At 41.4% G+C, this 14,542-nt stretch overlaps 2 protein-coding genes across 5 annotated transcripts in view; both read right to left on the minus strand.

Annotated features, from left to right (window-relative positions):
* Positions 1-227: 227 nt before the first annotated feature.
* galnt6 (UDP-N-acetyl-alpha-D-galactosamine:polypeptide N-acetylgalactosaminyltransferase 6 (GalNAc-T6)) lies at positions 228-8,039 on the minus strand. Its single transcript, XM_051424834.1, has 11 exons — positions 7,817-8,039; positions 6,019-6,524; positions 5,346-5,518; positions 3,339-3,488; positions 2,692-2,926; positions 2,488-2,605; positions 2,178-2,378; positions 1,855-1,986; positions 1,641-1,742; positions 1,392-1,550; positions 228-826 (listed from the first exon to the last, which is right to left on the minus strand). The coding sequence occupies exons 2-11, from the start codon at positions 6,498-6,500 to the stop codon at positions 713-715; spliced, it is 1,866 nt and encodes a 621-aa protein (XP_051280794.1). The 5' UTR covers positions 6,501-6,524; positions 7,817-8,039; the 3' UTR covers positions 228-712.
* A 940-nt stretch (positions 8,040-8,979) lies between these two features.
* LOC127377513 (adenylate cyclase type 6) overlaps positions 8,980-14,542 on the minus strand; it is a 31,456-nt gene continuing 25,893 nt past the window's right edge. For all 4 annotated transcript variants that reach the window (XM_051425455.1, XM_051425457.1, XM_051425456.1 and 1 more), the window contains 8 exons: positions 14,192-14,367; positions 13,935-13,967; positions 13,816-13,845; positions 13,574-13,706; positions 12,959-13,222; positions 12,525-12,729; positions 12,223-12,347; positions 8,980-10,973 (listed from right to left, as the gene is read on the minus strand). In XM_051425455.1, coding sequence (XP_051281415.1) covers positions 10,845-10,973; positions 12,223-12,347; positions 12,525-12,729; positions 12,959-13,222; positions 13,574-13,706; positions 13,816-13,845; positions 13,935-13,967; positions 14,192-14,367 — 1,095 coding nt within the window. In that variant the 3' untranslated portion in view covers positions 8,980-10,844. The remainder of the gene's footprint in view (positions 10,974-12,222; positions 12,348-12,524; positions 12,730-12,958; positions 13,223-13,573; positions 13,707-13,815; positions 13,846-13,934; positions 13,968-14,191; positions 14,368-14,542) is intronic.

Below are 14,542 nucleotides of genomic sequence, written 5' to 3' on the forward strand. Positions count from 1 at the left end.
ATCAATTCATATCGGTAGCATCTGCAACTGAAAGAGTCAAGTTAATTATTTTTCCAGGATACAGTACTCTTTTTTAATCAATACCATTCATGACTGGGCTGGAGCATAAAAGAAATTCATAGTACTAAGATTATACTACTATACGTACACAGTAGTATTATCAGGACAGATCAATCACTGAAACTGCAAAACAAACTGAAATGCTTTACAAATAATGCAAATGATAATTTATCTGACACGACAAAGTAGAATTTTTATTTAAAAAAACAGACATCTTTTACTCTAAACTTGTGCATATTGTCACAATCATTGTCAGAAAAAAAGTCACTAAATAGTGACTATCCAAGCAGGAGTGTACATTCATTAAATTAGGATCATTAAAACTGACAGCCGTTACCCCACAGTCAAGCAGCCACTCCTGAATGCAAAATCCACACTCTTTTAGATAATCCCCAACCACCTTCAAATGTCTTTCAGGAGTTCCCATCATAAATAAACGTAAAAACAAGTTAAAGTCAATCTGAACGTCTTCAACAGATGTGACTGTTTTCACTTTGTCCTCCATCTTTAACCGTCAACTCAGTATGGCCAAATGCCCCAGGCTCTGCAGCATGAAAGCTTGTTTGGATCAATGTTGAGTTGGCTCCTCGGACCGGAGTCTGATGAAGGGGACACAAGGTGCCAGAGATCACCTGATGGGCAGGCAGGGAGGTCAGCTGAAGGTCCAGTGCTGGTAGAGGTCAGCAGCATTACAGGGGTCCATCTGAATCTTGTCTCCTTTCAGCTGTAAACATTGCCCACTACTGGGATTCTTCAGAAGATTTTCCTGGAGAGTAGCATCATAGAAAGGGGGATAAATACAGAAGCCTAAATAAATTGGCTGTTATATATCAATATACAACAGGTAAGCAAAACTCCTCATGCACAGCCAGCAAGAGCCAGGTGCTCATAGGTCACAAGACTATGCAGTTATCAATATACAACACTTGAACTGTTCCTTTAACCATTCTATGATGAATAAATACAAGATTTTGGGAAATATGTTTTCTTGTTGATCTCTTTATCAAACTCTTGACAAAGAGATCAACAGCACTGTTAAGTCTGTCCGGCAAATATAAATACATACAATACATACAAAAAGTGTAAAAGCAACAAAATGTGGTTTCTATAGGAATTATTATGCATTGGAATATTTCTTTGCTGGCTGCGGTGACTTCTTGGAGTCTCTGCTCGTTACCCACTGTGCTCCAGTGTTGATGCTACGCTAAGCTAACCTTACCTTACCAGCAGCTAGTTGTAGACTTATCTTTAGTGGACACATATGATAGTGATATTAATTTCCTTAACCAACGCTCAGCAAAGTGAATAAGCAGATTTCAAGTGCACCTCACCTCTGTAAAGACCCACTCCTGTTGTGGTGGCAAACTGGTGCCCTTCCCCTTCCGCTGGCATAGCTCGATCTTCACTTGCTCCGACTGGGGTGCAGCATGAAGACACAGCTGCTTTCCAATGTTATGTCGCAGCTCCTTATGTGATGAGTATTCAAAGTACTAGAAGAGACAATCAACCAATCAGAGACCTAAATGTCCCACAAATGATCTTCAGTTCTTAATTGCACGTGTGAGTCAGAGTCATTGTACCTGGTTGCCTCCCATCTTGTGACACTGGTACATGATCAAAGGTTTACCTCCGTCGTTGTTCTCTCCAACATCAAGACAGGTTTTAGATCCTGAGTTTCTAATCTGGTGCAAACACGGACAGAAAATAACAATAAGATACAGCCGTAGTTATGCAACATGTGCTTTGTGTTATAGTGTTGATATCCACATACAGACAAAGGGAAACGAGACTCACTGCTCCGAATTTTTCTGGGGTCAAGTCTGGAATGAAGGCTTCTGGGTAGATTGTGTTTAAGTACCAGGTGAAGTTCTTGCAATGAAGCCTCTCTCTCAGATTAAGACGACCAGAGATGTCCCCATACTTATTCTATAACAGCAAGGGAGTGTATTTGAACCTCTGAGAAACAATCACTTACAATAACATGATCATATCAGCTTGTTGCAGCAGGGAGTATATATTCTAGTCAAAAATGTGGTGAAAGAAGGGTGATAAATGGTCTTTAATTCAAGTGCGTTCAACATTTGAGCACTGTTAACTCCTCATCAGGTCACACTGACCTCCTTGGCCATTACTGCAGCATTGTTGTTGCGGCGATAGTAGATCTTCTTGTAGTCGTCCATCCAGACCTCAGCTAGGCGCACCTCGTTGCGAGTGATGACCTCTGTGCCCTTGGGGAAGGTGTGGGGGCTCTTGGTGCGGAAGACATGGCCCACCACAGAACAAGGGATGATCTCTAGTTGACCCCCACACTGCCACACCTGTGAATCACATTTTACACCGTTACATTTAGACTCTAAACTTGATAAGGACAGGGAGACTTACTAAGTAATGAAGTAGAACTGTGGGAGTAAAGATAAAGGGACTGACCCTGAAAGACATCTCCACATTTTCACCGCCCCAGATCTCCATCTTGTCATCATATGTTCCAATGTGTTCAAAGTACTTCTTCGAGATTGAGAAGAGACCTCCAGCAAAAGTAGGCGTTCTGAAATTTTCATAGGCAGATACAAAAACTTTAGACACTTTAATGATTTAGGATGTTCACAGTGAAACCAGCATGAGCCTTCTTACTTTACAGGGTACGTTTCATCCTTGCGCAGCTTCCTCGCATCCTCTGGGATGGGCTCCCAGCCGAAGGTCAGGCTCCAGTCAAAGTTACCTCGGTTGAAAGCGCGGTTAGTGGCCACAGGTTTGTTGAACCGAAAGCTGTTGAGGTCAATGGTGGTGATCTCAGGACTAACCACAGCAGTGGGCTCCTCAACAATGCGGGCCAACAGGGGCTCTAGCCAACCATGGAAACACTCACCTAGATGGCAGAGAAAGGATCACTTTATTTATACTTCTGAACCTTTGCTTTGTGACTCAATTCAGGCACTCTCTAATACAGTTTCTGGTCAAAGACAAATGATTGTTTCAAGCATGTAATTAAACACTAATTTAATCGGCTAAAGGTTTTACTGAGAAGATGATTAAATACCATGTGAACAAAGTGTGAAATTGTCCCAAAACATGGATAAATAACAGATATAAACTATTAACAGAATTACAGGAAATATGAGGTGCTTTTTTACAGTACTATGTACATCTTAGTAAGGATGGAAAACATCACATTAACCCCCTAACCCCCGACCCAACAAGCTTCACACAGCTGCTTAAAGAGCCCACTGTGGCTTGTTTATTGTTTTGGTTGTGTGGTTAGGGTTAGTGTGTTTTCTTACAGTGTGCGTCAAGAAAGGTTAGCACTTCGCCCTGAGCAATACTGGCACCCAGCAGCCTGGCAGTGATGAGGCCCTTCCTCTCCAGCTGCCTCACTACACGGACAATCTTCAGTGGACGCACATATTCCTCCAGTTGCCTCTTCAGGTGCTCTGAGGAAATAAAAACATCATCTGTCATGTTATTTAAAAAAAAAAAAGAATAATAATTATCCAGCTGATGATCTTATCTTGGGTGAGAGTCAGTGGTTGACCCCTTGCTGCAATTATGTGTATGCAGGGTAAACTTTACATCACTGTTACAGATGCAACACAGACCACTTTGAACCACACCCAATAGTGATGCTTGTTGTGGTCAGAGGATGAACAGACTTCAAACAAACCAAAAGTGGTCAGTGAAGCAATTATTTTCAGCAGCTCGCTGCCCCAGAGAAGAAAAAGTCCATCATCATATTAACATAAGACCACTGGCAGAAGAAAGAGCAACAAAGTGGAAACATTGCTGGTAAAACTAGGCCACACTTCCGTTCTAAAAGGCATTCATGACTACAATGCATGCTGCACATTTGTCATAGGTTTCGGTCTAAGTAAATCCACCAACCACAGGTATGGTAGCAAATGTGCAAATACAGTTGAGGGTTACAGAACATTAGCTTATAAAATAAATAACTGACGCAATATTTCAAGCTCAGTCAGAAAGGTATTCATTGTTTATAATACTCAATGCGACGATACAAGTAGCAGTGAAAATGACTTCAATCACTTCAGTCATTTTTACACCTGCTTTTCTCTGCAGGGTTGGTCAGGTTAGTGTTATATTAAGTAGTATTTCTAATGACATCTGTGGTCAGCATTTATTTTCTTTAGGTCCAAGAACTGAAATGATATATTTTATTAATTATTTATATTTTAAATATTAGCTTAAAACACTGCAGTAAACCTGATTTTAGAATAGATTAGATTGAACATTATCGTCGTAGTACACAGTATGTACAGTACATGCAGTACATGCAGTTTGGAATCAGGGCAAACCATAGCAAAAATGCTTACTGATACATTTAAAGACAAACTAATACATAGAACAAACAATAGACCAATGGTGTAGTGATATTAGGCCTATAAGGTTGAAAAGCATGCTTATTTCACCCAGCTGAATTTTCCCTGTATTATAAAAAACAATTACAGACAACTCAATTATGTTGCTGCTGTACAATAATATGTGACAGTGTTTGCACGGTAAAATCATTGCATATCATTTGTTTGTGAAAGATTTTCCTATGCAAACATACAACAAGGCTGCACCTGTATATCACAGACAGGCTCCTTTAATCATAACTGTCCGTCACTTTTGCCAACTCTTACTGAGGTAGAGGTGCCCTTAGAGAGTCTGTTGTCAAGCTGGTGCTCACCACTGTAATTTGTATCTCCCTGGAGGTCAGGCTTGTGGACATAGTAAAATACACAGGGTCATCATCATTTGACAGTTCAGTGTCTTCTACTATTTGTAAAACCCACCTGCTTGTTATTGTGTGTGCATACTGCTAAAAAAAAAGCATAATTCTGGGTTATCTTATCAAAGCTCACAGCTTAAAGCGACTGGAATGCTGCTCTAAAAACTCTGAAGGTCATTTTATTAATTAATTAATTACTTATAACTTGAGACCGAATAGATTTTACCTGTTTGTGCTCTGCAGCTGTTTCTTGCCTATAACTTATTTAATAACCCACCAGAGCTACCTGGTGATTTTCTATCATGTTGTTTAAAAATGTCTCTTCACTAACCAACTGTTCTGTGAAACAAACTCAGTTTACAGTGAAAACAGGTGTTCAATTTTATCTTTACATCATATGGTAAAATGTCAGTATTAGAGGAAGTCTTATCATTAAGTCTACTTTCAGTAAAGAAAGCAAAATGATCAAACTGATCTCCAAGCCTCTCTACCAAGGTCTTTTTATATTTTCCTGTCTGTGAATATGTTTTGTTATTGTGTGTGTTCATCTTTTTCACACCTGCAACACTGGCGTCATCTACCAAGATGATCTCTTTGAGAAGCATAGCAGGAGATGTGTGCAGGACGCTGTAGACCGTCCTGAGGAGGGTGGACCAAGCCTCATTGTGGAAGACAATTATAACACTGGTGGTAGGCAGAGGAGGACAGCGACGAAACTTCCTATCCACGCACCTGAGCGAGGTGACCCACGTCAAAACGCAGAGAGAGAGAACAAGACAAATGAAGCATGAAAAAGTGAGAGGCATATCTGATCAAAAGAAAGTCACAGACCGCCTTGCAGTGCTACGTATAACAACGTATTTGCAGACATTCGAGGTCTACTCACGCACACTTTAAATAGCCCAATGCGCAAACAGCTCATCTAAAAAGCCACTTGTTCTGCAAACAGCTCAAAGCCAATCGAGCCTGTGATGTGTTTAGATAAAAATGAACAGTGAGAGTGGAAGTATTTACGACAGCACATATAATGCCTCAGTCTCAATTATCCAGGATACTGACGCGCACACTAATGGAGAGTGCAATATAAAAATGCATGTAAATAATTTACCAGTCTGAGCATGACCCCAGCTGGGACCAAGGATATTATCTGGCCTGCTATGTACATGTCAGCAGACTTGTTGGTAAAACAGTGATTATTCCATAATATCTGAGTTTATTTAGAGAACACTTACTCTGGAGGCCTCGTGTCATCCCCAAGACTACGGCTGAGCGAGATGTGGTCGCTGGCAAACTGGTTGAAACAGTGCCGTGTCATACCCTCCTCCTTCTCCTTCTCCTCCTCTGGGGACATGTGGTCTTTGTGAAATGCCTTCCCATCAGCCCCGGGGCCGTTGGGGTCCTGAGGTGGTCTCTCCAGGTGAGGTTTGAGCTCAGCCTGAGTGTAGAATCCAGGTGGGCAGTTGACGTCTTGGGTGGGCTGCTCCTGTACTGGTGGTGGCTGTGGGGCTCCGATCTGGAAGCCAATGTTGTTGACGGCCTCTCGGACCAGTCCGATCACCTTGTCCCTCTTGTCCACCAGCTCCTGAAACCAGGGGTCACCAGCAGGCGAAGAGCCAACATCCCTCTGGAGGACCACTAAGGCCACCAAGAAGAGAGTCCCCCCAAGGAGTACCAGCTTAAGGGGGGACATACGCCGGCGCAGGAACAGACGCATGTTTCAGAATCTGTGTCCTGAAGGCTGTTCAAAACAGAAAAAAACAAAGCTAAATCCCCAGAAACTGGTCACTCATCTGTAACCCGTAGCTTCCTTTACTTGCCAAACATTCAGTGAGTTATTCTCTTGTTTAAAAAAATAAAATAAAAAAAAAGACGTCAAGCGAAAGAAAAAACCCTTAAACCGGTTTGTGCGTCTGTACAAGTGTCATAGCAGCAGGTAATCTAGCCAACCTCGCTCCTCCTTCCCCTCCGTCTCTTCAGGAAACAGTCCCACAGGGGGCGGGTGGAGAGAACAGGGAGGTGGAGATTGTGAACAAACACACCACACCTCTCCGTAAACACCTGAATTCACCTGCTCTGGACACAGTCCTCCAGGACCCACGTGGCAGCAGGTGGGCTGCGACACTGCTGGCTCACCCTGCAACTCCCACACTGGTTAATAAATGACACACTGCTCCTTGCTACACCTGCTCCAAAGATACGTCACCATTAATGATAATCTGTCACCTTGCAACAGGAAGTAGAGTTTGCTACGTGGAGCATGACAAGGGCCATAACATCACACAGTCTTGGCACAGTAAGAGTTTCCTGCTATGTAAAACAGGATATCATTGCCAAGTATGTCATCTGCGTGTCCTAAGGTGATGACTGTTCAGTAAGAGACTCACTCTTACTTAGTCATAATTAATTTACTCTATTCTCAAGCCAGCCTCCTTCATAATTGATTCAAGAGGACACTCTTTTGGTGTTCGAGAAAAGAGAAACCACCACAACTGTCCCTACATTTCTTCCTGGTAGGCAACCAGTTAGACCAGTTTGATGTCATCACACCTAACACAAAGGAGGAGGAATGAGAAACATTTGATCAGACAAACTTAAAATATCTTTACTATGTGGGTCTGTAATTCTCGTTTGACAGCCAACATAACATAATTTCCCATCAGGCCAGCGTTTAGTATTTTCGGAAAGTTTGCTTGACAGAAACATAATTTGACATATAAACATGTTCACCAATCTACACCTTAAAGTAATCTGAAGAACAAGTAAACAAACTGCGGCCAATAAAATATGCTGAGTACTGACTAAAGTCATTCGGCAAATGAAGCACTAACGCTTTGAAAATGAAAGAGGAAGAGTTGACTGAAATACTTCCAGAGTATGTAACATCACGTCTTATCTATTAAAGCGGAAGTACAAATCACACATATGACAGATGAATAAGACCTGGCAGTAAATAACAGAAATTAAACCGAGACGCGACTGAAATATGAATAATAAAAAGGGTTTCTACTTCTCCAAAATGCCGCCACTTACCTAAAATTGACGAGCAGTTGTCGCCTCCACCTGTTCCGGGTGATCTGATATTTCTTTATTTGAGTGGAAAGTTGCCAAATGAGCACGTTGCGGTCTTTCCAGTTTCTTGAAGTTGTCAAACAATAGTTTTGAGCGAACCAGGATACAGCAGGTCCGTGGCCTCCCAGCTTTTCCTTTGAGCCGCACAGGTGCCATTTGTTGAAATGATTAGCTGGAGAGTCCCCTGCTGGCCGCGCGCGTCTTTAAAACGGACTTATTTCCGTAGGAAACCGAGCACGAGCTCCTCCACCGAAATATCATACAATAGGTCAAATGCAGGAAAAAAAAAAAAACAGTAAATCCCCAAAACTGCGAAAACAAACAAACGAAAAAAATAAAATAAAATAAAAAAGAGTCGAAAAATTAACTAAACTACTTGCTGTATATATTGGATATCATGCAGCTACAAGAGGTTACATTTATATGCGACACAAAAACGACAGTGTAAAAAAACAAAACAAAAACACCAGTATACTAGTGTCTATTACAGACACATTACAAGTCCCTGTATCATGAGCCTATTATAGTAACATTCGTGCTTTTTCATCAGGGATTAGGAGGAATTTATGTCGCTTAATTAATGTTCAGCATAGAGTGCTGTAAGTGAACATTGCCATTACCTCAACAGAAATTCATTATTCATGTGCAAGCAATTAAATACTCTCTCCTGTATCACCCCCCTGAAACTGTAGACTGATTTATTCAGAAAAGGAGAAGGAGGCGTCTCTCAGGTTACTGTCACAGGGAGAAATCTTGATTGCAGGCTGCTGATTGACATGAGAGCTAAATTAAAGCCAAATAAATAGTGCACCTCTAAGCAGGCCAAAGCTGGGTTGTGAAATAAACTGTTGGGGAAGTCGTTTTTCTTGTGAAAGACACAATTAGTTTGCTCTTGATTTTTAGTCCATTGTTGGGGAAGTAGTGTTTGATGGTTGAAATACCCACAGACCTTTTCTAAAACAGCAATAATCATAAATATGTAACATGAATGTATATATTTTTTTAATATTAACTCGTCTCAACACAGCTAAATAAGAGCAAATGAAGGTAGGTTGTAGCCTTGTTCTCTACTGTAGAGATCTAAAAACATCAACAGAGACAATAAACCAAACAAAAACAATCAATGCAAAAACAGCCATTTATTAATTTCTTATCCAAGGGAAATGAATCAAATAAGTCATTGCACTACTTCTTACACTCTGCCACTTTTTAAAGGAAAATGCAACAGTGTTTAGTTGACCTTTCATTTTTAGGACAGAGAGGGATAAGTGAAAGTGAGGATCTTTTTTTTTGTAGCCTATGAAGGCAGCACTTTTAGGCTCAGACAGAAATGTGAGCATATCAACATCAGGTGTAAAGCTTGTCTAAATATAAAATACACCTTCGCTCTTCAGCAAACATACAGTCCAATTAATTTGGCCTCTAGTACAATGATTAAGCTCCTTCCTCAGTACCAAAGGCAATGCAAAGAGTGGTTTTCTTCAGTAGTAGTTTCATTGTGGACAAAAATATTAATTATTACATACATTCATATCATTATTGTTTCGAATGATTAATTTTGGGGGGTTTCAAGCCTCCATGTTTCGAATACAACCAGCGAGGGTCAAATACTGTTGTGTAAAGTTGTGAATATTGGTCCATGAACTATGTGGACCTTGGAACTGCATAATCTCAAGGCAATATTTGTGAGCAGACGGATAATTCCTGCATACAGTTAATCCTGAAGCTGTCAGGAAACCACTTTACGTTCGCACGTTTTAACACAATCCAAAATATACGTTTCGTAGGCTTTTGCTTATTTGGGTTGGAATGAAATTAGTCAAAATCACAGTCCAGTAAAAGGCGCGTAGACATAATTCTCTTCAAAGGATCATTCTGACACAAGAAATCAGGAATGGGCACACAACTCTGAGGAATAATATAAAACATGCCTTGCAGCAACCAGTTTGGCAAGAAAGCATTGTCATACAGTATCATAAAAACCTCACAGTGAAAAGTTACAGTATGCCCCTTTATAGATAAAGATCAGCATTCAGCTACGTGTGCTCACACCCATACAGACACACACACACACACACACACACACACACTCATACACTCACACACACTTATATAAAATGTTTCATAACAGTTTAACAATCTCAGTACCGTGATACTAATGCAACTGTTCTTCCTTCCTGTCATACTTCTTGTTTTTGGCTTGAACCAAAAATACATTGCAGGGAGCAAGTAATCAATCGAAAATACATTTCAGTGAACCACAAACAGCCTTGTGTCCAGACTGTGGCTAATCACAGGCTGGAAGAAACAAAGAAGGCCCTGATAAGAAACACAGCCAGTCCGAGCCAAGGTTATTGTGTTGTTTTTTTTATCTGTGTATGTGTTCTCCTTCATGAATAAGTCCACAAAAAAAAAAAAAAGCGTTCGTCACTATCAACGACAGTGACGTTACCGTGGCCTTTGCTGTCAATAGACGAATAAATTACTTAAGGTTACTGTACTTTTGAACAGATCATTAGTGTGTTTCATATCAAACATTTGTTCTTTGGTCATTTTCATCCTTCATGTTGTCCTTGCATATTTTCTTTTAAGTATTTTATTTGTGTATGTATATTTTCTTTTTTGTACAAGGTCATCACAAAAATCTATCCGCACGGAAAATAAATAACGACTCCAGATGAAATACTTGTACTATTGCTCATAAACACAAGCATAGCCACTTCCGTTCTAAGGCAACTGGGGTTCATGATCTCTCGAGCAGCTTGGGAAAAAGCCTTCAAACAACGTCCTGTGGACAACGTCCTACATGTGTGCATCTGAGTACCTGACAACACACAGACAGGCTGGGCTCGTCTGTGTCGGTCGTCTCTTGTCCCCAGTGTGTTTGCACCGTGCCTCGGTGCTCATCACCGAGCTGACCACTCAGTCTCTCTGCAGTCTCTGTCTTGTCAGTGCAGTGGGAGTCACGCTGCGGTCGGCCTCTCCGTTGTTAACTGCCCGGGGGACCGCTGGTGAGGAAGTAAGTGGTCATCTCCCCCTTCCCCTTCACCTTGACAACACCTCGACAGTCCAGCTGGTATCCGTTGTTGGCCAGCACGTGGTATAAGTCTGTGGTCACCTAAGAGAGAGAACACGGACATTTGACACCCAGGATGTAAGACGCTCAACCCTTCCAAAGAGAAACACTGTCAGTCCCAGTTTCACATCGAATAATGTTATGCCTTCATTAAGACTGAAGCCACAACAACTTTAAAATAGCATAATAGGAATTTAAAAAGTAGTTTATTTTATATAAATATATATCAAAATAGATCTACTTATCTATTAGTAATAAGACACATCCACAGAAAATGTATCCACATCAATTTTGACAATCAATTTAGTTCAAGTCATTTATCAAGCATACAGTAAATGCCATACATTCATCCAGAAACTGATGGGGCAGTTTTCTATGGTTTTTTTCTTATACTTCATAGACTAAACAATCAACCACTAAATCAAAATAATCAACATATTACTTGAGAATGGAAATTAGTTGCATTCCTACTATAAACTGTGTATTATAGAGGGCTTTTTGACTTGCAGTAACACATAGTGTACAACAGATGGCAGCATTGTTTTGACTCTAATCTATCCAGCAACCATGTGGGTTTGATTTGTGGCAAAAAAAAAAAAAAATCTGACTACAGCTCTCAGCTAGGCTGGTGTTCTTCACACATTTCAAATTATGTATTTACATTAACTATACTTCCACGAATTAGATGATAAATAATAAGACAATCTTGTCCATAACCAACCTAACTGACACTGCTTCTCTGAGGAACATGGTGTTCACGGTGGTATTATTTCCCTCTTCAAGATGAGAATACAGGGAATTCACATTTAACTTTCTGCCCTCCTCCAGAGCACCATTTCTGCTAGAGAACAGCATGTCCGGTGCTGACAGGGACTTTTGCTAAAGGGCACTTCTGCAGAACAGATGCCTGAAGGACTGTGCACTGATTGTATCTGTAGAATTGGTATCTGTATGACTTTCAGAGCATATGCAGATGCAGCTGTCTCTTTCAAATACAACAAACAATACTTGGAAATGTGCACGCCTTGTAGTGATAAACCTCTCGGGCTGAGGAAAGACGACTGCAGTGTGGTCTTTTTTTATGTAGAAGATAATAAAAATGCAGTACTTACAAGATGCACGATTTGCGTATGAATAAACATACTTGATTGTTTATACTGACACAGCATAGTGACTCATTTCTTTGTTACTAGATTGGTTTTGGTGTTGGTTGATTCACTTAAACAAGAACTAAAATTGCTTCTTATGAACATAAAGTTAAAAACTACTGAGAAGAGTGTACATGCAGTACCTGGATACAGTCTGGTACTCCTGTGCTGTCCATCCGGCTGGCCACATTGACTGTGTTCCCCCAGATATCATACTGCGGTTTCCTGGCTCCAATCACCCCTGCTACCACTGGCCCCATGTTCAACCCTGAGAACAAATCACCTTGCTGTGTTACATCATACTAGTGCCACCATATTAACTCAATTATAATGTGGTTTCTAAGGAAGTAGATTACTGTGGTTCTCCTTTGACCGAGAAAAGGATTTTTTAAAACAAATGTCAGATAGTGCTTCCAGACCAATCTCCACTACCTTCCAGGCTTACCTATCTTCATTTGGAAGTTGTTGAAGGAGTGCTCGTTGATGTATTTCATCTGCTCCCTAAGCCTCATGGCGTAGTCAGCCAGAGCCAGGATGTGTGAACGGCCCTCTCGGTCGTAGGTGGAGTCGTTGAGGCCAGAGGCTGCCATGTAGGTGGAGCCAATGGTCTTGATTTTCTCCAGCTGACGGAACCTCTCCTCACTGATGATCTAGAAACGAGGAATCAGTGGCGTATGGGAAGAGGAAATGAGATGAACAAAAGCAGCACTTCAGCTACAGGTCAACAGCCTGGCAGAACAACACAGACAACCAGGAAAAGGTTATTGTGAGCAGCATTGCACAAATATCTACTATCCCCATACCTTATCCAATACATATTTTCTACATACATTTAATTTGCATTCATCTTCCTCTCTCATGTTTTTCCTTTCTTCTCACCTCGTCAAAATCGGCGATGATCTCGTTGAGCAGCCTGAGACACTCCACTCCCTCGTTGTTAGCCTCCAGCTCCACGTAAAACTCAGAAAAGTTGCTGATGGAGGCAAACATGACAGCGACGCACTCACATGACTGGTAGTACAACTCATCATTCCGACGCTCCCGTGCTAGAAAGTGGGCGGCTACGTCCTTAGGCAGGATGTTGTGGAGCAGGCGGCGATTGTATGCCTGCAGCTCCTCCATCTCCTCCTTCTCCTCTGTGGCCTGAGGAGGAACAGGGAGAGGTGTGGTTGCTTAGTCCCACTGGCATGTGACTGGATTCCTGAAGTACTCCCAGGTGCTGCTCTAGGTCTTTTTTTTATGGAATATATTTTGACATGTCACAGTAGGAAAACCACAGGTGTAAATAACAAGATGAATGAAGGCTGAATTCCATTTAGTTGCTTCAGTTTCAGGGTCCTGATATTGTGCATGCTGGCTCACTGTCACACTCTCTTAATGGGAATAAAACAGAGCCATCATTCATATTATTACTATGACAAAATGTCAAAAGGAAGTATTTTTTAATTTAAATAGTATCTTCAGTTTTGTTTCTGTTTTACATGTTTTCTTTACCTGCAGCTTCCAGAGGAAGTCAAGGCGTGCGGTGGACTCCACCTGCTGGCCGTGCAAGTAGAGAGCCAGAACAAACACCGTCAGGATTACAGGGGTCATGACCTTTAGGGATACCTTGGTCACGCTCTCCAGGCTGAGGAGGGAAAGAGGAGTTGACAAGAGTCACGAATGAGCATCTTGCGTGGGAGTAAAATGTATGCAACCTGACATACTACACCATACAACAAGTGAAAGCTACTTACCACTGTTCTGCGGTTTCATTGAAACCAGGCCTGTAAAATAGACAAGAGCAATGTCATGTCTACAAACCATATAAGTCAGGGAAATTAGGCATTTAGAAAAACAAAACAATACAACTTACTGTTGTAGGGAATCATTTACAGGTGAGAATTGCCTGAGGAAAAAAAATTAGAACATATTCAAAAAATAGTATTAGAGCCCAACTGGTACATGAGAAAGTAGGTCTTTTATAATCTAAACCTTATCGTAAAAAAGTAGGCCATGTCCAACCTAAACCACAGTATTGTGACACAGGAGCTTAACTATTCAGGTTGAAAATTGGGAAATAGTAAATGTATGTGTTTGTATATGTGTGTGTGTTCCTGGCAGGAGACTCACAGGGTGCTAGCAATGACCAGCAGGTCTGCGTTGTCAAACAGGGCCACCTGAGGCCACTCTACCAGCAGGAGGAAAGTGAGCTGGATGAGCAGCATCAGAGCCAGCTTCCCTATGCTGCTGATGTGGAGGAACACAGAGCAGGCCAGCAGGGTCAGCAGTACACTGTAGCTGAAATACTGCAGCAGAGAGGAGACGGTGAGGGAGACGGAGGAGGAGGAGCAGGAGGAGGAAGGTTAGGTGAATATTCATATATATAACGTATTTTTCAAAGCACATAGCTCATAGGCACGCATCTGTGCATTTGTATAAACACACGGACAATATACACACACACTTAAATGTTATGGGACT

Source organism: Dicentrarchus labrax, unplaced genomic scaffold (assembly GCF_905237075.1).
Source record: "Dicentrarchus labrax unplaced genomic scaffold, dlabrax2021, whole genome shotgun sequence".
Taxonomy (NCBI): domain Eukaryota; kingdom Metazoa; phylum Chordata; class Actinopteri; family Moronidae; genus Dicentrarchus; species Dicentrarchus labrax.